We start from the raw sequence: 21,386 nt of genomic DNA, 5'->3' as shown, positions 1-21,386 counted from the left end.
CCCCTCGGTAACTCACTCCATGGTAGATAGTAAATGCATTCGGCTGCAACTGGGCGCCTTGCGTGCCAGCCACTGGCGGTGTGCAGGCGATACAAAGGTGAAGAAAGTACCCTAAAGGAACTCAGCCTGAAGGGAGAGTTACGCCTGAAGATGACTGATTTAAAGGTGCCCCAACTTCTGCCTGTGCCGCTTCCTAGATGTACGACCTGAGGCACGGTAACCTTCCTTGGCCCCAGCTTCCCTAACCATAAAATGATCTACGTCATCCAATCAACTTCCATTACGAAAATGCAGCGTAGCCTTTAATCACAGTGCCTGGCACGCGTTAGGCATGCAACAATTGTGTCCCGGTTACCTGCGGTAGCGAGATAAAGTGCTGTAGGCAAACCTGCCTAGAGGCTTCTGGTCGGTGCTTGTTTGGGGAGCGGTCAGGCGGCCCTCTCGCGCCCTGGACCCCTCCACGCTGGAAGCGGGAGAGCCCAGGGAGCACACCGAAGCCTGTCCCTCCGGCAGGCGCCGCTTCCCCGCTCCCCGGGACAGTCCTGCCTCCGCGAGCTGCGTCGCCGGCCGTGCGTTGCTGGCCGTCCCCTCGGTGCAACCTCGGGGATGCAGCTTCCCGAGAGCTGTGCTGTACGCGGCCGCGGCGGTTGGTCCTCCGCGCCGGCAGGCGGCACTAGGCCGGATTCGGCAGGGGGCTACGCCCCGACCGGGCTTCTCTCGGCGGCGGCGTACGGTCGTCCCGCTGTCCGCGGGGCGGGGACGCGGCGACGGTGGCGGCGGCTCCGTGTCGCCGGAGCCGAAGCGCGCAGGCCCGTCCTGGCGGTCGGGGGGCGGGTGGGGCGGGGGCGCCATGTGGTTCATGTACGTGCTGAGCTGGCTGTCGCTCTTCATCCAGGTGGCCTTCATCACGCTGGCCGTCGGTGAGAGTGCGCGACCCGGATCCGCGCGGGCTCCCGTCCGGCATCTGTGCTGGCCGGGGATCGCATCTCGAGGGTGGTCGCTTCACGGGGGCGCCGGAGCCACCCGGGGGACTTCTGTCCGGTGCTCCGGGCCCTCGCATCTCTCTCCTTCCTCGTCCCGTCAGGTCTTGCCCTCTCTTGCTGAACTCAGCAGCCCTCGGGACTGCGGATCCTTCCCGGTGTCACAAAATGCACCCCGGCACTGCCTGGGAGTGGCTAACTCCATTGCCCCTTGCCCGAGCTCGCGCACTGCCAGCCGCTGCAGGTCCCACCCTCGCGGGCCTACGGAGCTGAACTTTTCCAGGCTTATCGCCGCTCTTTCGCCTCCGGCCCTTTGTACTGCCTACTGTCTCGGAGTTTGACACGCTTTCTCTTTCTATCCGGCTGGTTCCTACTCTTGGTCCCAGCTGAGATGTCATCTCCTCAAGGAAGCTCTCCTTATGGGGTTTGGTGGTGCCCTCTGCTTTCTCGGAAGTAGGGCTTATCACACTGGGCTCATCTGATTCCTCTGCCTACTACCCACCTACCCACGCTGGGTCAAGGAAGGGACCTTGTCTGTCTTATTCTGTACTCTCATTACTCAGCCCGGCACCTGGCCCGTGCCGGGTGCCCACAGATATTATTGAATGAATGAATGAACTTGTCCTTTAGAACCAGAGGTTAGCATTGTGCTGAGGCGTCAAATACAGGCTTTCATTCAGTTTTATGAAGTCTCCTTAGTTGCTCTGACGGTTTTGCTTTGTCAGGGAAGGACACCACATGGGATGTTTGGTTTTTCCTTACGTGCTGGAGTTCATGAAGGGTCAGTGGGGACCAGCTGCAGAGAGAGGAACGACCAGGATGGTGAAGTGACTCTGGCTAATGTTCTCCCCGCTTGTTCCTCTTCTTAACCCCCTCAGCTGCCGGACTCTATTACCTGGCAGAACTGATAGAAGAATACACAGTGGCCACCAGCAGGATCATAAAATACATGATCTGGGTAAGTGGCAGATTTCCCAGGATTTCCCCTTTTGCCTCCAAAGGAGGAAGTGGGGAAAGTTTGGCATGGATAATGAGACCTGTGTCGCTGCTGTTTCCTGAGGGTGCCACCCCTATCCCCTCGACTTGCATCTGGGCTCCTGAGTGTGCTGTCTGGAACAGGTGTTCCCTCACCTCCTTCCCCAAGTGGCATTGCTTCACTCAGTTCCTTCAGGTGACAGCTGAGTGCCATCTCTGTTGACAGCACCACGGCCTGGCCTTTGCTTGGTTGTTTCCCATTGTCTGTAGCCCCTTGCTCTGCTCATGGCATTTAGAACTAAGAAGGACCTAAGGACAGTTTTGAGTACTTGAGTGAGAGTACTCATTGCCCTCTTTCTGACTGGGTCAAGTGGCTTGTCCTAAGAGAGGGAAGCCTGCCCAAGCCCTGCCCTCCGGAGCTTTCATGGAAGGCTTCTGTTCCTGAGGACACAATCCTTGCCATTGATGTCAAAGCTATCAGAGTGCCTGCTGCGCGGTCAGATTCCTGCCGGCTGCAGGAAGGGGCGGGGATGGGGCATATATTTGGACGGGAGAAGCCCAGTGCTGCTCAAGTCACCTGGTGTCAACAGCCACTCTGGGCACGGCTTGGGGTGGAGGGTTAGTAGTGGAGACAAGACCATAGCTCTCAGCTCTGGGTTCAGGGGCCTGGTTTGTGGGTGTTGCTATAGGAATTATAGCTTCATTCCGCCAACTGCCATTTGTTAAGTGCTGACAGCTATAAGTCTTTCAGAACAGTGTTTTTTCAAACTGCAGGTGTCATTCATTATTGGGTTGTGTAATCAATTCAGTAGGTCATGATCAGCATTTTAAGGAAAACAGAAAAGACTAGAATTGAAATTTGAACTTTGATCTGTAAACTGTTTTCTTTTCCTTTATGGTGGGTTGCTGTCAACTTTTTGAGAATGGCGTGAAAAGACGCTGCCCTTTGGGAGCTGAGAGACAAGTTGGGGAGGCCAGACCTGTGACTGTGAAACAGGAGGAGACTGAAGCATATGAACCTAGTGTTCCCCAGAGTGGGCTGGGGGTTAGTGAGACCAAGAAGGCTGCCTGGAAGAGGCTCCCTGCACTGTGTACCTCTGGTTGTTTCAGTTCTCCACGGCTGTGCTGATTGGCCTCTACGTTTTTGAACGCTTCCCCACCTTCATGATTGGCGTGGGCCTCTTCACCAACCTCGTCTACTTTGGCCTCCTCCAGACCTTCCCCTTCATCATGCTGACCTCGCCTAACTTCATCCTTTCGTGCGGTGAGAGGGGGCAGAGTTGGGGAGGCAGTTGAGGTGGTCGCATGTGCCCAGCTCAGTCAGGCGCACTGTGGGGATATAGAGAAAAGAGGCAAAACCACTGAGGTCCTCCAGGAGGCCAGGCTGATGGGGAACTTGGGGTGCTCACACTTGAGGAGCCTAGAGTGAACCTTGGCTCTAGTGACTAGAATTTGGGGGGATGGGGTGGTAGGGGTGGGCTACTCAGACAGGGAGGGCTTTCCCAGGGAGGTAAGTTTGAGAAGGGAGGAAAGGTGAGTTTGCTGCATAGTCATGGCTCCTAAGAAACCACTTAGCCAGGAAAAGCCCAGGGCCCCACCCTGGCAAGGCAGGTAGCTCGCCAGCTAGTCGTCTGCCCCGAAGTCTTAATACAAGGGTCTGTGGGTCCCCCTGCAGGCACCTGCCTTGGGGTAGACAGATGTGTTTGGAGGACCCTGACTTTTCTGTTTTTGACCTGGCACTACTTTCTGGTCCTGAGAGTCATTTCTCCTCTCTGGCCTTAGCTTCTCAATCTGTTTAAAGATGCTGGACTCCAGTGACACACGGTAGGCGATTATAGATATTCCCGGAAAAGATTCCGGGAAGTGTTTGGTTACCAGGATTGCCTTTTCTCCCATTAAACATTACTGGTCATCTAGCCTTTGGTCAGGATATGAGATGTAATTGGGGGTTTCTTAGAGCCACTTTACTATTTCTGTGGGATAATCTGGAAAGAGAATGTTATCCACAAGGAGGGCATAGCATTGAAGCAAGGACTGGCCTCTTCCCTGAGCACCTTGGTTTGATTCCACCAGAGGATGTGTTCAGTGGAGGTTGGTGTGGGGAGTCTGGAGACCAGACCCCTCCTGCATCTTCCCAGGGGATAGAACCCTCCCCATCCCCCCACAGCAGCAGGCCCTCTTGGCTTCCCTTTGTCATTCCCCTGACCTGCCCTTTAGATGCCCGAGAGAGTTCGTCTGAAGATGTGTGGGCATTAGGCACCATCTGTCTTCCAGTTTCGCCTCATTTCTAGAGTATGGCTAGGTATGGTGGAGCTCTCCCTAAGAAAGGGAGACACCAGAGAGGAGGAAAGAGAAGCAAGACATGGCACTGGACTGTGAGGTGTTTGTGCGGGGCGTTCAGTTTGAGGCTGCGCTTTGTTCTGGTGCCCGCCCTTCACCTCACTGTGAGAACAGGCAGGGATGCCTGTCTCTGAGCAGCCCGTCCCCGGGATCTACACGTCACCTCTCCCTCCATGAATGTGGGTGTACACTAAGGAGGTGGGTGTCAGTCCAGAACATACTAGTTTAGACCAGGGAGCCCTACCCTGGGACAGAATGAGGAAGGGCCCCTTCCCCCAGAATCTGGAGGATCCATAAAAGTGTGCCTAGCAAACTGTGCCCTTTTATTCCTGAGGAGAGAGAGCCTTTTTATTTGAGGCCCTCTCCCTGCTGCCCAGTTCAGAGTAGAATCTGTTGGCAGTATGTTTGGTACCTGCACACCCATGATTTCCTGCACCCACACCCATGGGAGAGCACTCTTCAGGACTCACGTCCACTTAAAACCAGGTTGATTGTCACAGTGCTTTGAATTATGTAACATTAAAGTCTCATTTTTAAACCATTCAAAGAGCTTTCTTAATGCCTTCTAATTTTGCTCATAAATGCCTTCTGCAGTGGGCAGGCAGGAGCTAATGCTCCCATTTTAACAGATGGAAAACTGAGTTCTGGAGGGTGGTGTGCTTGGCTTATAGCCATACTGTGAGATGGGTGTAAAATCAGGACTGAGACTCAGGGCTCCCCACTCCCAGGGGCCTTTTGAAGGTTAAAAGTCTAGCTTTATGTTATTCTCCCCAAACTGACTGACTCTTCATTCCCTCAACAGGGCTAGTGGTGGTGAATCACTACCTAGCGTTTCAGTTTTTTGCAGAGGAATATTATCCTTTCTCAGAGGTAAGAAGTGTTCAGTACGTCGAACTATTAGCAGGGCCAGGGGAAGTAAAGGGGACTTGCATTATTTGCTTTGTGAACTTAGCTATGATTTGAAACAGTCTATTTAGGGATAACACATTTAAAAAAAAATAGTACTGATGATTTTAGAAAGCAGTGTGGATGAGGAGCAGGCAACCCTTTGGCAGAGGTGGGGAGGACACTGTTCTCCCACGGGAAGCCCTTTGGTTCTCCCAGGATCACCTGAGGTCAGGATGGGGCAGGGGGGTGGCCTTGTCTGATGCACATCTCATGGGGCTGGGCAGGTTGCGGTCCTGAAGCCCGGCTCCTCCCAGTGGCCCACCAAGCCTTTCTCCTCTCTGGGTCCCTCCACACCCTGCTGCTGCAGTTCAGACCCTTGGGAAGAACAGGGTCACTGTTTGGGGGAATATGGGTCAGCCATGGTTTTGCCTTCCATCTGCCTCCTTTAGTTCAGAGGAATTGCTTGTCCTAGTGACCAGGATTTGGGGATTGTGGTCACACTCAGCCATCCTCAGCCTTCACCTTTCCCCACTGAATTATCTCCGTGTCTGAGGTTGTCTTGTCTCTGCTTCCTGGGCCCTGGCCTCCTTCAGAGATCAGATATGGGGCCTTCTGTGCACCCTTGAGCGCCTCTGTAAGATACACGGTGACCATGTCCGGCCCACCCTTGGCACCTACGGGGCACCCTCTTTTCAGTGTCTCTTGTTGCCAGGTCCTGGCCTATTTCACTTTCTGTCTGTGGATAATCCCGTTTGCGTTCTTTGTGTCGCTGTCGGCTGGGGAAAACATCCTGCCCTCCACCATGCAGCCAGGAGGTGAGAAGGGGTTTGTCAGGGGTCATGGTGGGATGACACCAGGAAGACCTGGATCTACACGGGGAGCCAGAGCCCAGCCCTGTGAGGGAGACACTTGGGCTCCAGGTGGGGAGAGCCGTGTTCACATTTAGACACACACACTCATCTCCCTGCCTATGTCTCCACAGATGACGTGGTCTCCAATTACTTCACCAAAGGCAAGCGGGGCAAACGCTTAGGGATCCTGGTTGTCTTCTCCTTCATCAAAGAGGCCATTCTACCCAGTCGTCAGAAGATATACTGAACCCCTTGGGGAGGGGATGTGGGAGCAAGATCAGGAGAGTCAGGCCCCTGGGCCTCTGCACTAGGTGGGGGCCGTGAGCCTGGAAGGCACCTTCCCCCAGCCCTGGCCCTCGTTCCCTTGACTCTCCCTGAAGCCCTCGTCCCCACCTTCCTCGAGGGGCTCAGCTTGGCTCAGATCTGACGTTGCTAGAGGGCGTGACCTCAGAGGGCACCGGGGGGATGGCAGAGCCTGCTTAGCCAGGAGGCCATGGTCCACCTGGTTATGCGGAAGCTGAGCTCCCTGTGACCCTCCTGCCGGCTTCTGTGGTGGGCCAGGAGGTTCTGGCTCAGCCTGGGCAGGCGGGGCAGGGGCTGTGAAGCTGGAGAGCAAATAGGGATAAGTTCTCTGGGCAGATGGCCGTGGGGAGGGGCCATGGCTTGGCACTTCCAAGAGAAATCGTTTTTGCTGTTGAACTGTGATTTCTGTCCAAGTGCTGATTCCCATTTGAATAAAGATTCTAGGTGGCACTGTTTGCCTTAATACCCTGAAAGTTCATCTCCCTTTCTTCCTATTGCTCTTCTGCCCTGGACTGGACGGGCTTTTCTGTTCCAGTGGCTCCTTTTCTGGGTTTGGGTCTTGCCCTCTCGAAGCGACTGCTGTCATGGCCTTTTGTGGGAAATGAGCAGCGATGAGGAGCTGAGGAGCTGAGCCAGATCAGGGGAGTTGGGGTGGAGGCGGCCTTTCTCATGCCCCCTCCCTTTTCATCCATCTCTTCTTTACCTGCGGCTCCACGGCTGTCACAACTGGGGACAGAGAGGCACAGTTTGGGACTGGGTTGGATTTTCAGAATATCTGCAATATCCTACTTGCAAGTCTTCCCCTGGGGAAAAGGAGTGGTTTCTGGCCGAATTCTGTCTCAGGCCTGAGGAGAAACAAAATAGAAATTGGCTTCCAGGCAGCCTGGGTTACAGCCTAATTTTTAAGAACTGGGACTGAGGGGAGAAATGGTTTGTCACTCTAAGAGCACACGAGGGCTGGCCCTCTCTGCTGTGTGCTCTTGGCTCCTGAGGAGATGACCTCAGTCTTGCAAGAAGGCAGGCCAGATCCTGGCACAGACCAGCATATGCTGACTTTGCACTCCAGCTACAGTGCCTTGCAAGTACTCAGCCGTACACGTTGGCGTGCAGCCCCCACGAGAGCCGTTCCTAGCCACGTCCTCTACCTCAGAGCGAGGCTGGCGGGTGCGGAGATGGACAGTGCACCTGTGGTACCTTTAAGCCGGGGAAGGCGTCTGTGCTTGAAATTTTCTATATCCTGCCTCAAGTCCCACCACAGCCCCGCATCTCCTGACGTTAGTGTTTCCTGTTCTCTTAAAAATACCAGCCTGTCCCTTTCCCTGAGAGGAGTAGCACATTTTGGACTTTTCTTGGTGGGGAGGAGATGGCCGGGCCTTTTTATCCTATGCAGACAAGGGAGGACAAGGTGGAAGACGCAGGAGGCCGATACCAACTTCACTGTGGGTCAGCAGCTGGCCCTGCTCTCCCTTGCCATCCACTTCTTTGTTCCTCACCATGATGATATGGCTTCTCGCCTGGGGGTCGCCGGTGGCTTTGTGCTAAGTCCTCTCATATCCTACTGGATCTCTGCAGCATCTGACAGGGCTGACCACCTCCAGCTCCTTGAGTTGCACTTTACTGGCACTCCTCTGGCTGGTTTTCCTCCTACCTCTGGCTCTCCCTTTCAGTTTCCTGCACAGACCTCTCCATTTGCCCCCCACACATGGGGTTTCTCAGGGTTCTGTTGTGGGCTCCCTGGAGGAGCCCATCCATGCTGATGGCTTCAAGGACTCTTTGCCAAGGAATTGAGAGTTGACCTCCAGCCCCGATGTCCCTCCTGGTCTTCTGAACTACATAGTTCTGCCTTTGGGTGCACAGACAACTCTCATGGGCCAGAGGGCACTTGTTGCTGTCCTCTGTAAACCTGCCTCTTTTGGGTACCTGCTGTGGCCCCAAGACCTCTCAGGAGCCAGACCAGAAACCGGCTTTCTAGCCCTGCTTTCTTTTTCGGCCCCTCCCCACCCCCATCCAGTCTCTAAAAACTGTTAAATTTACTTTCTTAACATCTCTTGATTCAAGCCACTGCCACTGTCATCAACTTATACCTGGATTATTGTGACAGCCTCCTTCTGCTTCTCTGTCCCACAGCCAGAGTTGTCTTTAAAATGTATAGTTGATCAAGTCACTCCCTGGCCTACAACCTTTCATGGCTCCCTACTGCTCTCAGGATAAAGTCCAGACCCCTTAGCATGGCTTGTGAGACTTGTGATATCTGGTTACTGCTCGCCTCTGGTCTCATCACTTGCCACCTTGCACCATGTGCTCCAGCCTCCTGTATTCAGAGATGCCACTTTGATTCCCCTTTCTTCTGCTCACCTGGGTACCTTCTCAACTTAGGTTTCATTACTTCTGAGCTCTGTCCCCTCTCCTCCCCCCCCAGCACACCACACAATTCACTCTAGGCTTACTTGCCTGCTTACTGGTCTATTTCCCCACTAGACTGTAAGCTCCTTGAGGGCAGGGACTGTCCTTCAGTTTTTGTATCAACAGTGCCTGGCTTGGTGCCTGGTACATAGAAAGCACTCAATAAATGTTTGTTTAATGAATGATTTGTAGTGATGTGTACAGGGGATAGCAGGGGACCCAGGATAGCTACCTGGAGGAAGTGCAAGTGCTTCTATAGTCTCGAACTGAAGCCACATGTCCTCCCTCCTTTCCCCCGAGATATGCTGCTTGTGCCTCCCTGATCTACAGAAACCTTGAAGGACTTAATCTGAACAGGAGGCAGAATTTTCCAGCGGTACCTCATCCTGGAAGCCTTGTTCCTGGTGGGCTGAGAGGGAGGGGAGGTATTGGGGACACCCAAGTGTCACTTTTACAATGCTAGGGCCCAGGATAGAGACTGATACCCACTCTGAGGCCTTTGCCCTAACTTAAATCTCCTGGGGGGGGGGGGGAGGGGGTCCAAGAAATTTCTTTGTGGAGAAGGGAGACCTGGGATATAGGCTTTTGTTGAGAGAAGCTCAGATCTTTGTGCTGGAGAGTGGGAAGCCTGTGGGCACTTTTCTCCCTGTCCTCCGTCCACACCATGAATCACATCTCAGCCTCCGTTGGGCTGCCTCAGGTAGAGAGCCTACCAAAATAAGTTTATGGGGGACTTTTCAGGTAGTGTCGAGTGGGGAGCCTTTGATGGGCTTGCACAGCTGCCAGGAAGGCTTCATCAAATGTCTCGCGCAGGTTCATGGCCAGAGCGTCAGTCCAGAAGTTGTTATCACCCAAGTGCCACTTCTGGGGCACATCCTTCATGCTGACAGAGCAAAAGCCCTGGGGCACTTTCATCCTGTATGGCCGCACCGAAGGGTACAGCTCTTGGACTATCACCTCGAAAGGCAGCTGGGGCACAGGTGCCACCTGGTTGCCGGCCACTGTGCACAGTTTGGCACTACCGTGCCTGTCGGACATCACCTTGAGGAAGCTGCGGAAGTCATGCTCTGAGCTGGGGTCTGGATGCACACCCAGGCGGATGCCCTGCGTGTAGCCGATCTGGGTGGTGGGTGATCTGGCAGGATTGTTGCTAACATTCCATGACTTGGGCCGCCTGACCATGGGCTGCATGTAGATGGGCGTGTGTGTCCTCAAGGGCTGCAGCTTGGGCCGCAGTGTCTCTCGCAGGCGCGCCTCTGGGGAGGGGTAGAAGCTCTTGGGAGGCCTCAGTCCCTGGTACTTGGTGGCCTTGGAGAGGGCCATAGCCTGGCGTGGGTTACAAGGCTCTCGCTTGGCGGTCCGGATCAGGGATTGGCCTCGGCGCAGCTGCTTGCAGTGGAGCCACTTCTTGAAATTAGCTTCTCTCAGAATTTGGTGCTCTTTCTGCAACATCAGAGGGTACAAGATAGTTGTGGAGGGCTACCCCCTCCCCGCTTCTGTGGAAGGGGGCCCTGTGGCTATAGCCCTCGAAAACCTCAGGTGTCATTGGCCACCCATCATACAGTGCTGCCCCAGGGGAAACCTAAGTCTGATGGGAGGAACTCCTGCCTTATGGGAGCCCTTGTTCTGACAGGGAGACAACTATTACCCTATGGGAGCCCCTGGGCTGATGGGGCAGATAGACCCTCTCCCATAGAGGAAACCTCCAATCTGACACAGCCTCTGCCCTAGGTCTCCAGCGTGAGTGGGAGATACAGTCCCTGCCCTATGGGGAGCCTCAAGTCGCATGGGGGAGACAAGACTCCACCCCCAAAGAAGCCCCCAGTCTGGTAGTGGAGATATGTCCTGCCCTAAGAGAACCTCTGGTTTGATGGGGGGAAAGGCAAATCCTTGACTCTGGAAGGAGAAAGAAAGGTTTGGAAGGTCTGGAACCAGGGGAGTTGATCTGGGCAGGCTTCTTGAAGTGGTAGGCCTTGTATGTCAGGGTATATAGTTGGCTGGCTCTTTGCACCAGGTGGTGATGACTCAGCCTACCTCTCTGTTTCTGCCTCTACTAGAACTGAACCTTCAACTTGTCACAGAACTGCCCCCTTTCCACACCCTTGTTTTGGTGTCTCACTTCCCAGATTGTTGCTAAGCAATCAAGTGGTATGGAGATTGACCCAGCTTGGGAGATAGGCTCTGATTAGGCTAAGCCAATCATAATAATTCCATCAGCCTTGCCCCAGACCCAGGTCAGCCAGCACATGGCTTTCCTTTACCTCTACGGATTGGAGCAAGAATGGACATATGATCCAATGAGGCCAGTAAGAGATAAGGGGAGAGCTGCAAGGGGCTTCTGGGAAAGTTTAGAGTCATGGGAATGGATGAGCTTTGCCTCCTCTGGGCACATGGGACTGGGTGACACTAACAACAGAAGAGGGTAGGGTTGAGAAAGCTGGAGAAAAATGCAGCTGGAACCAAGCTGGAGTACTGGATTTTGCCAGGCCTGATGCCCTCCCCACTTATGGATTCACTTAGGATTCCCAGGATCTTCTTTTTGGTTTTTTGGATTCGCATCCTATATAATGACACCTGCTTAAAATCCTTTAGCTACTTCCCCATTCTTCCCCAGCCCAGGTCCATGATAGATCTGAGCCCCTGCCAAGTCTCTAGTTTGTCAGTCTCCAACTCACATCTGATCCCCTACTCTCAGCATATACCACATTCTCCTGTACCTCTAGGCCTGTCCACAGGGCTGTCTGTTCCTTCTGTTTGGTTACCCCTTCCCTTCTTCTTATGGCCAACTGCTGCCCATCTTTAAAGATCCTCTTAAGCATTATCTCTCTGGCATCTTCCTGGACCCTTCCTCTTCTGTGGGAATATAACCCACCTCCTTTACTAGACCCTAAGCTTCTTGAGTGAGGGGACCACATCTCATTTTTCTTTGGTGCCTCAGGGTCCAGCAGGTTCCTAGCACAGAGTACAGTGTCTGTTGGAAAGGATGCATATTTTTAAGATTTTATTTTTAGGTAATCTCTACAATCAATGTGGGGCTTGAATTCACAACCCTGATATCAAGAGTCACATGCTCCACGGATTGAGCCAGCCAGGTGCCCCAAAGGATGGGTCTATTTAACCAATGTGAATCCCAGTATACGCAGGGAATGGGTCTCATTAGAGATTTTCCTCCTAATCCAGAAGGAGGCAATGCACTAGGGAGGGGTGCCATAAATTCTTGCTAATTTAAGCTGTATTTGCTTTCTAACACAAAACAAGACTTTTGACGTAAAGGAGTGGCTTTTAAGGGTGGAATTTCAGAGGATGGGGAGAGGGAGGCTTTTTCTGGGTGGGATTGCTACCAGCCACTCTTCTAAATAACTGTGCATGTGAGTGCACTTGTCCTCTGCTCACATGCTTGGATAGCTGCTGGGAACCCCTGTCCACCCCTCCCGCTTACTTGATACTCAGTCAGGTAGTCCTGTTCCATGAGGGCCAGCTGGTCCTTGAGCGTCTTCAATTTCCCCATCTCACAAGCAAAGTCCTTCTTGTCCCGTTTCCACATGGCATCCTTCAAGAACCTGGTGCCAAGGTAGGGGTGTGTGTCATCCTTCTGATGACTGAGCTTTAGCCAAGGCTGGGAAGACTGGCTGCTGAAGGCCTGATATGGGTGAGAGGAGCCACCAGAGACACATTCCTCCACTGCTCAAGGCCCCTCTGACTAACTACTGTCATTTGAGGTGAGAGAGGAAAGTGACTGATGGTCTGATCACCACCCTCCTGCTGAGGACCCAGGGCCTCTGGGAAAGGAAGGGTAATGCTAAACCCAATGGAGTGAGGCCCTGCGGAAAGCCCTGGGAATAATATCCTGGGCAGGAGTCTCCTCAGCAGACTTCTCTCCCAGCCCGGACCCCCCTCTCAAAAGTTCTTAGGTGAGGGCCCCAGGGGAAGGGCGGCAGGCTGTGGGTGGTTCTCACTCTCTCACCTGGCACAGTCGCGGTGATTCCATATTTTGCAGTAGTCGATGGGTTTGCAGCCCATGGCATCTCGGGCATGGACATCGGCCCCATTTTGCACCAGGACCTTCACACATTTCAGCAGGCCCTGGCAGGCCGCCAGGTGGAGGGGTGTGGAGCCATTGCACGTCTGACTATAGAGGGCCCCACCAGGGGGGAAGAGGGCAGAGAGGAGGGACAAAGGGCATCTGCCCATCAGAGAGGTGGGCAAACTGGCTTCCAGACTTGCTCTGCCACCAGCCCACTGGGTGACTCTGGCACATCCCTTCTCCTCTCTAAGCTTCAGTTTCCTCCACTGTGGAAGGAGGGTTTGGACTAAGTGAATGATAAAAGTCTGATTATACGGAAATGCAACTGTTAAGAACTGCTGGAAGAAGAGCTGGGTTGGCTGGAGCTTAGAAGCACTAACCTTACTGGTTCATATGTCAGTCAGCCCTCCTGTACCTACCCCTGCCTGGCCATAACGCACAAGGCCTGAATGACCTGAGCCCTGCCTCCACCTCAGCCTCATCTTCTGACCTTGCCCCACTCTTTGCCAACATGTGATCTTTGCGCATCATATTCCCTCTGCCTGGGACACTTTTCCCTGGTTCTTTGCATGGCTGGCTTGCTCCCAGTTTTCAGGCTGCAATTTAAATGTCATGTCCTTAGAGGTGACTTCCCCTTCCAAGATGGATCCTCTCCCTGCCTCTTTTACTCACCACCTCATCACCCTGTTTATTTCTTGTAACCACTCACTACATTGTCATTTTGATCATTTATTAGTTAACTTCCTGTCTGCTCCTGCACTAGTATATCAGCTTCATAAGAGCAGGGACCGTTTCTATGTCTTCACTACTCTATTCCTCAACTCTGGCTTGGCGCTCTGTGTATATGAATGAGTGCAGTCCCTCATATGCCATCCATGCCCTTTTCATGTACTTCCTCCATTATCACAATAGTCTCATGTCATCCTCTCAAATTTCAGTTGAAAACACTGAGGAAATAGTTCCCAAACTTTGCTGCAAATTAGAAATACTTGGGGATATTTTAGGCTTTCCAAGGCCCAGACCACACCCCATACCAATTTCAACCTTTGATTGAAACCACAGGCACTGGTATTTGTGAAGCTCCACAGGTGACTCTAGTGTACTGACAAGCTGGGGAACCAGAGCACTGAGGCTAAGGGTCGAGTGGCTTCCCTGAGGTCTTTCCATTTGCTAGCAGATGGCAAAGCTGGGATGTGAACTAGGCCTGTCCTCTCCCAGAGCCTGATCTCCTTACCACACTATGTGGGCTCGTTGGCTGCATTATGTGGGACCCAATCCTTGTCACCCCATAGCCCTCTCCCTGTCCTGCATGGATCTGCCTACCTGGAAGTGGGGTTCCTATCTGCCCACGCTCCAAGACACTTTCTGGACACAGGCTGGACTCACATGTTAAGGGCCGCCCCTTGCTTAAGCAGGTAGTGAATGCAGGGGAGGATCATGGTCTTGTTGTCCTTGTGGATGGCCAGGTGCAGGGGTGTCTGGCCATTGTTGGTGGTCAGGTCCACGGGAAACTTGTACTCCTCTACCAAGACCTTCAGGCATGCAAGCTTGCCACTCTGGGCTGCGAAGTGGATGGCAGTGAAACCCTGTGGAGACCAGAGGAGGGCAGGAGAAGCCTGAGCAGGGCTCACGACTAACCTAGAGAGCAATTCCTTAGGATTACCCATCCCTCTTCCCTGACCCCCAGGGATCCCTTGCTCACACTCCTTTCCCACCCCCCAGCCCCGTATGTGCGCACCCTTGCTGGCTGCCCCCAAATGGCTCTCCCACAGTAGCAAAGTGAATTAGGACAATCTACACAGAAAAGGACATCTGCGGATGCTGCATAGGCACATCTTTGCCAGGGAACAAGTATGTCAGGAGATTTTTGTGAGTGCAGAGGACTTCAGGTCTTGCCCCCAAGCTCCAAGGCCTCACCTTGTCATCTGCCGGGATTTCCTCACGGTGCCGACTCAGACAGAACCGCAACCATTCCAGGTTGCCCAGCGCCGCCGCGTACAACTCGTAGTAGCTCCCTATGGCCCTCTTGTCCCACTCATCCGGGTTAGAGTTGTAGCGCAAGTGGAGGGTTGGAAGCGAGGAGGTGAGTGAGAAAGCGGAGTCCCGGTCTGGGCCGGAAGCCCTGCAGAGGGGACGTGCGTGACGGCGAGGGCTGTCACTGAGCACCGGGGTGTTTCTGGAGGCCAGGCCAGGGTTCGCTAGTCAGCAGGGCAATGAGGAAGCCACTGTCCCCGGGCACCTCTCCGGAGGCAAGCCCGGACCCCAGCCCGGCTCTCGGGCTCCTCGGGCTCCTGCACAAGGCCCCCACCGCAACTGGGCCCTGCCCCTCCTGGGAGGCCCTGCAGCCCGGGACCACCTCATCCCCGGCTCACCTGGGCTGCTTGGGCGACGAACCACCCCAGGAGACCTTGTGGGAGAATTTCTCCGCTGGCGGCATGGCGACACTTGTTTGCGGGGACTGCCCCCGCCCGCGCCACCCTCCCGAGGGTGTTCGAACTTGCGCTCTGGGCAGCGCCGCTCCTCCGAGGAGCCGCGCCACCTCGCGGCTTAGTAACCGCCGGCTCCCGGGCGGCGAAGACCCGTTAGCGTTCCTGGCTATCTCGGCCGGGCAGGCCGTCTTCAGGAGATCCTGCCGAGGGATCCCCGCCGCCCTGCGCGCCTTGGAAACAGCATCAACCACACACAAACCAAAAGACACAGAGGTTTTTTTTCTGATTATAAAATTAATAAGTGCTGATTGTAAAAACAGAGAAAAAGATGACGAGAAAATCAGAATCCAACCACCCACAGAAACCACAGTCTGTTACGATACGTATGTACATATCATATAGATATTTTTTTGGACTTCTTTTAGTTTAGCGTTTTATCATGAACTGGCCCCCACTTGATGCCACGTACTAAACGTACATTATGACGCAACCGCAACACAGCATCATAATGGACATGCTATCATTTCACGTGTGCGTTGGGAAACAAAATGATTCATCTTGGTTGTTTCCTTAGGATGGATTCCTGGAAGTAGAATTACTGGGTAAAAAGGAATGAACATTCTTAAAGGGTTGGTATGTGTTTCCAAACTGCCCGCCGGCAAGGTTTCATATTCATTTACACTTCATTTTTTTTTTAATGTTTATTTGTTTTTGAGAGGGAGAGCGCACGCGTACATGAGCATGAGCAGGGGAGGGGCAGAGGGAGAGGGAGACACAGAATCTGAAGCAGGCTCCAGGCTCCAAGCTGTCAGCACAGAGTCGGACCCAGGCTGGAACCCACACCAGCCCCCATGCAAGAGACCTGAGCCGAGATCACTTAACCAACTGAGACTCGCAGGCCCCCCTTCATTTATACTTCTACCTGCAGTCAAGCAGGTTCACTGCACATCACCTGTGTGACTTTGGATGAGTTACTTGACCTCTGTGTCTTAGTTTCTGCACTGGCAAAATGGGAATAATACTACCTACCAAACAAGGAGGGAGGGAATTGGAGCAGTGAGACTGGGCCAGCTATCTATGAATTTGCTATTATTAAAAGCAAATACTTGAACCATCATCACCAGCACTGAATAGTATGACTTTAAATAAACATTTGTTAATTTGGTAGTGGGAATGTTCTTATTTGACTTCCTGATTACTACCAAGAGTTAAATAATCATCAGTGTTTTTCTCTTCTGGGAATCATCTGTTTATTCACATTGTTCTTTGAGGGTCCTAAAAGTGTTTCTTACTGATTTGTAAAACCTATTAACATAGTAACCCTTTATACATATTTTGCTGTCAATGTTTTCCTCAGTTTGCCTTTTTAAGTTTTTACAGTACATGGCAGTCAGGCCATCAGTGTTGCTTGAGTCACTGTTGAGTGTTACTGAACCATATCCACATTCCATCCCTTCTCAGGGGGGAATGACCCCAAGCTTATCAGAGGTTTACTGAGGCCCAGGGTCAAATGTAGATATACCCGACCATACCACCCACTTCTGACTACCTTCTCCCCTCTGTGCCACATCATTCCTGGTATTTCCCCCAGAGAAATCTAAGAAGGGGGGCGCAGTTTCTCCCAAGACCACAGAGACCTACAGGGAGGGACAAAAATGCAGATTCTCCACCCTGAAGCAGCTCTCCCTCATTCCAGGGAAACCTCTTCTGGTAGCCCACTTGCCTTCCCAACCCCAGTGGTCCAAAGGCGTCAGCACCCCTCCTATGCACCTTAAAAGCCAGCAAATTCTACTGGATACCTTCCCCAGGTGCGGCCTTAACAACTGGCTTCTAATGAACAAATTAAGATAAAGTGACAATGCGTTGCAGGGACAAAGCTTGAGGAGGTCCTGGCAGTTGGGGGATTCTGTGGGCTGTTGTTTCTGGGGTGCTAGGATCCTAAGAATGACAGCAAGCCCTATGTATGTGTTGGGGTTAGAGAGTGTGTCAACCTTAATTATCCTTCCTTGGGTTATCTTGCAGTCTCTATACCAGTGGTTGCCATCTGGCTGTACCTGGGGTTAAAATACTGATGCAGAGGACTTCTGCCTACAGATTCGTATTAATTGATCTGGTTGGAGCCTGGGCCTTGGTATTTTGCAAAGTTCTCTAGGTGATTCTCAAGTGCTTGATACAGGCTTAACAACCTTTTGTTCTTGCCCAGTGCAGGGACTCCAGGCAGAGGGATGAAGCGTGGGAGTGGGCGGGGTGCGGACCGTGAGCGCTCAAGCGGTTGGTTGGGTGTGTGGAACTCGAGGCGTGCGTAGAACGGGTGTAGCAGGGGTCCCAGGACACAGTCTGAGGTCTGACTGTGGGCAGGGCTAGAGCGCTGTGTCTGACGCGGGGTCCTGCGGCGCCCCCTCGCGGGAGTAGAACTCATCCAACACGCTCTGAGGGATGCGCTTCAGCATCTCCTTGGGGAAGATGCGCAACAGCTTCCAGCCCAGGTCCAAGGACTCAAACACGGAGCGGTTCTCGTAGGGACCTAGGGACAGAGTAGGAGTGTGTGCATGTGCGTGTGTGCGTGCATACGTAGCCAGGTAAGGGAGTTACTGCCTGACCACCCCCAATGCGCCTCACCCTGGTTGATGAAGTTCTTCTCGAACTTCTGCAGGAATTCCAGGTAGAGCAGGTCCTCGGAAGTGAGCGCCTCCTCCCCCACCACCGCCTTCATGGCCTGCACATCCTTCCCGATGGCATAGCAAGCATACTGGGTGAAGGGGGGAGAGACGGTCCATCGGTCACCGCAGGCATATCACAGAAGTCCAATGCCCCCAATTTGGCTGTGTGGGGACTCCAAAGGGGGAGGGATTTTGCCAGAGAAAAGCTCGTGGTCTGGGTACCGGCACAAACCTCCAGCTTCTGAAACTAACTTACCCGCCAGTCCCTGGGCCCTCTCCTTCTTACCAGTTGGTTGGAGACATCTCCATGGTCCTTTCTCGTCATGCCCTCCCCAATGGCGGACTTCATTAGCCTCGACAGGGAAGGGAGCACATTGATGGGGGGATAGATCTGGGGGAGCAAAAGAAGCGAGTGGCAGAAGGCAGGGTCCAAACTTTCCTTTCCTTCCTACCCCTACTTGTCTCTCCTCCCCCTGAGAATCTTAAGAGACTGATCCTCACTCATCTGACAGAGAGGCGGGCTGCTCATACCCTGCCCTCCTTTGTGGCCCACAGATTCTAGGGCTTGGGATGCGGGTGTCTATAGGTGTGCTCCTGGACAGGAGAGTGGAAGGTGGAGATGACATGACATTAGGTAATGAAAGTCACTACTTAAAAACTTTTGGTTATTTGGACAAAAACCAGGTTAAAGCTTCCTAGTTAATAGCTGCAAAGAAGGAAACTACTAAGCAAAGAGGAAAAAGTCACAGGGGTTGTCTTTAACCTCAGATGGGACAGACACATTGTCTCACCTGTTAGCACATTATTCACCATCTACTTGTGTCAGTTACCCATTGTTTTGTTCACCAAAGCAAATTACCGGAAAGGAAAGAGAAGTGGTATTCATTTAGTATCTACTATCTGCTGGATGCTTTCTACATGCCGCCACGCACTCCACTGTGTGATAAATACTATTATTTCTATTTTATAGGTAAGGAAACCTAGGATCAGAAATATTATTTTCTCAAGGTTCCAGTCAGGTAGCCTGGATTCTAGCCAGACTTGTCTTGTGTCTGTGAACCACACAGTCTTCCCGGGTCATCTCCTTTTTGGAGTTAGCCTTGCCTGGCCCCTCCTAATTCACAGAGAAATCAAGCACGGCAGGTGATGGGGCATCAGACAGCCAGTGTCTCTGGGGGTGGTGAGGAGAGCACTAGGTGGGTAAGGAGGGGACAGTACCTGTCTGTTATGAAGCTGTCTATCCACGTAGATCTGTCCCTCTGTGATGAAGCCCGTCAGGTCTGGGATTGGGTGGGTGATATCTGCAAAGAAATGCACTGGTCTCAGTGTAGACACGGCCCACATCTCCACCCAATCAGGGCCACGTGGGTTCTATTCCTCTCATGGGAGTGATGGGGTATGTGGAGGCGAGGAAAAGACAGTGAGCTCCTTGATGGATGAACAGAGCTACTGCACATCTATGCAAAAAACCATGAGCCCTTTAAGCATCCCAGTGGGAAAGGAGGGCAGTAGGGCTGCAGAGGGTATTGGGCAGTGAAGAGGCTCACCATCATTGGGCATGGTGAGGATGGGGATCTGAGTGATGGATCCTCCCCGGCCCTCCACACGGCCTGCCCGCTCATAGATGGTGGCCAGGTCTGTGTACATGTATCCTGGGAAACCTCGGCGCCCGGGCACCTCCTCTCTGGCAGCGGAGACCTGCGATACCAGTGTCACTGGGGTAAGGAAGGGGGCAAGAGGCTAATACAAGGAAGGGCGAGTGGGAGGTTCAGTGACTATGAGAAATGGAATAGGGGCAGGCCTGGGTGGGAGAGCTTTGGGGTGTAGGGACCAGGGAGAGGCAGGTGTGACCCTGACACCCTTCACCAGCTGCCTCACCTCCCGCAAGGCCTCTGCGTAGGAACTCATGTCGGTCAGTATGACCAGCACGTGCTTCTCACACTGGTAGGCGAGAAATTCAGCAGTGGTCAGTGCCAGGCGTGGGGTGATGATCCGCTCGATCCTGGAGGTACAGCCAGTGTTTAGAGAGCTCAGAGGTCCGTTTAGCCCCAGTGCTGAGTGGAAAGGGAACCGTGCATAGCAGCAGAGGAGTGGACAAGATGAGCCTCCGCTCCTAGCCCCCAGGTCATGGCTATGGTTCTTGGGGGTGGACAGTCCGCCGATCCTGACACTCCTCCTTCCTGTTCAAGGTAGGAAGGGGTAGGGAGCCTGGGACAGGCAGAGAGTTGGGTGAGAGTGGGACAGGCAGGGCCAGGAGTGTCTGGCAAGGGTGACAGCACCCTGTCCCTGCGGGCCCAAAATTTAGGGGCTCTGGCCCATCAGAGCTAGGCAGGGGCAGAGCTCCTGCTGTAGCTCTCTCTTCCCCAGCCTCCCCTGCCCCCTCATCCCCCCACACTTGGCTCAGCTGGAGCACCCTCTGGATTCTTTCTGTAAGGTTCCCCTCACTACTCCAGAGCACACGTAGTGGGCGTGCTCTGTACACTTGCCCTGCCCGCTTGGCAGCCCTTCCACTTGGAGCTCTCCTGAATCCCTTCCTCTGACTCCAGGTGCCCTCAATCCTCAAGCTCTGAGCCTGTGGGCCTTTCCTGTGGTGACATCATCCTGGCTTCCAGAATTCTGTTACTTACTTTTAGGAATACCTTCAGTACCCAGGACAGCTTATTAGATGTTTTTTCTTCATCCACCTGACCTACTGATTTAAACTCACATTTCCTAAACTTTAAAAATAGCAGTTTTTCCAGATGAATAAACAAACAAAAAAGCAGAATCAGACCTATACATACAGAGAATAAACGAATGGTTGCTAGAGGGAAGGGGTGGGGAGATGGGTGAAATGGGTGAAGGGGAGCGGGAGATCCAGGCTTCCAGTTATGGAATGAATAAGTCACAGGGATGAAAGGCACAGCGGAGGGAATATAGTCAGTGGTATGGTAATGATGTTGCTTAGGGACGGATGGCAGCTACACTTGTGAGCACAGCATACCCTATAGAGAAATTCAGTCACAATGTTGCACACCTAAAACTAACGTGACAGTATATGTCAACTATACTCAAAAAAAATTAACAAATAGCAGTTTTTGCAAACAAAGCGTTTAAGGAAATCTGTCTATAGTGGGGACTTTGGTGGTGGTGCAAGGATGAGGAGCCCTGACTTGGGACAGTGGCTGGATGCAGACTATAGGAAGGACAGAGGACTGCAGGTGGCAGGCAGGGTTGTGGGCTGTCCCTACCCCTTACTGAGCCTCAGTTTTCCCCTCTGCACAACCAGGTGTTGGGCCAATGGCTGTGGTTCTGGGATACTTCTGAGCCCTGGTACTCTGGATTTTGGGAGGGGATGGGGCCTGCTGCCTGAAGGCAGTCTGGGTACCAGGGGATGGCTCACGTGGGGTCGTTGGCCAAGTTCAGGAAGAGGCAGACGTTCCCCATGGTACCGTTCTGCTCGAAGTCGGACTTGAAGAACCTGGCTGTCTCCATGTTCACCTGGACACACAGCAGGGAGGGCTGGAGAGGGGTCCCTGCAGCCTAAGGGCAGG

The 21,386-nt window shown here is 53.1% G+C and overlaps 3 protein-coding genes across 3 annotated transcripts in view; 1 reads left to right on the top strand and 2 right to left on the bottom strand.

Moving 5' to 3' along the window:
* Positions 1-780: 780 nt before the first annotated feature.
* Positions 781-8,922, top strand: TEX261 (testis expressed 261). The gene is made up of 6 exons (XM_047854383.1): positions 781-920; positions 1,859-1,938; positions 3,066-3,219; positions 5,098-5,165; positions 5,896-5,998; positions 6,166-8,922. The coding sequence occupies exons 1-6, from the start codon at positions 851-853 to the stop codon at positions 6,279-6,281; spliced, it is 591 nt and encodes a 196-aa protein (XP_047710339.1). The 5' UTR covers positions 781-850; the 3' UTR covers positions 6,282-8,922.
* A 28-nt stretch (positions 8,923-8,950) lies between these two features.
* On the bottom strand, positions 8,951-15,908 carry ANKRD53 (ankyrin repeat domain 53). Its single transcript, XM_047854378.1, has 6 exons — positions 15,137-15,908; positions 14,682-14,886; positions 14,151-14,350; positions 12,705-12,869; positions 12,180-12,300; positions 8,951-10,183 (listed from the first exon to the last, which is right to left on the bottom strand). The coding sequence occupies exons 1-6, from the start codon at positions 15,199-15,201 to the stop codon at positions 9,464-9,466; spliced, it is 1,476 nt and encodes a 491-aa protein (XP_047710334.1). The 5' UTR covers positions 15,202-15,908; the 3' UTR covers positions 8,951-9,463.
* Positions 15,900-21,386, bottom strand: part of ATP6V1B1 (ATPase H+ transporting V1 subunit B1) — a 28,025-nt gene continuing 22,538 nt past the window's right edge. Inside the window, exons 8-14 of the mRNA XM_047854377.1 lie at positions 21,236-21,333; positions 19,732-19,855; positions 19,401-19,551; positions 19,072-19,154; positions 18,140-18,244; positions 17,813-17,942; positions 15,900-17,717 (exon numbers count right to left, since the gene is read on the bottom strand). Of these exons, the coding sequence (XP_047710333.1) occupies positions 17,554-17,717; positions 17,813-17,942; positions 18,140-18,244; positions 19,072-19,154; positions 19,401-19,551; positions 19,732-19,855; positions 21,236-21,333 (855 nt within the window). The 3' untranslated portion in view covers positions 15,900-17,553. The remainder of the gene's footprint in view (positions 17,718-17,812; positions 17,943-18,139; positions 18,245-19,071; positions 19,155-19,400; positions 19,552-19,731; positions 19,856-21,235; positions 21,334-21,386) is intronic.

Source organism: Prionailurus viverrinus, chromosome A3 (genome assembly GCF_022837055.1).
Source record: "Prionailurus viverrinus isolate Anna chromosome A3, UM_Priviv_1.0, whole genome shotgun sequence".
NCBI classification, from domain to species: domain Eukaryota; kingdom Metazoa; phylum Chordata; class Mammalia; order Carnivora; family Felidae; genus Prionailurus; species Prionailurus viverrinus.
The sequence above is the reverse complement of the archived record's forward strand: the minus strand, read 5'-3'. Positions and strand labels throughout refer to the sequence as shown.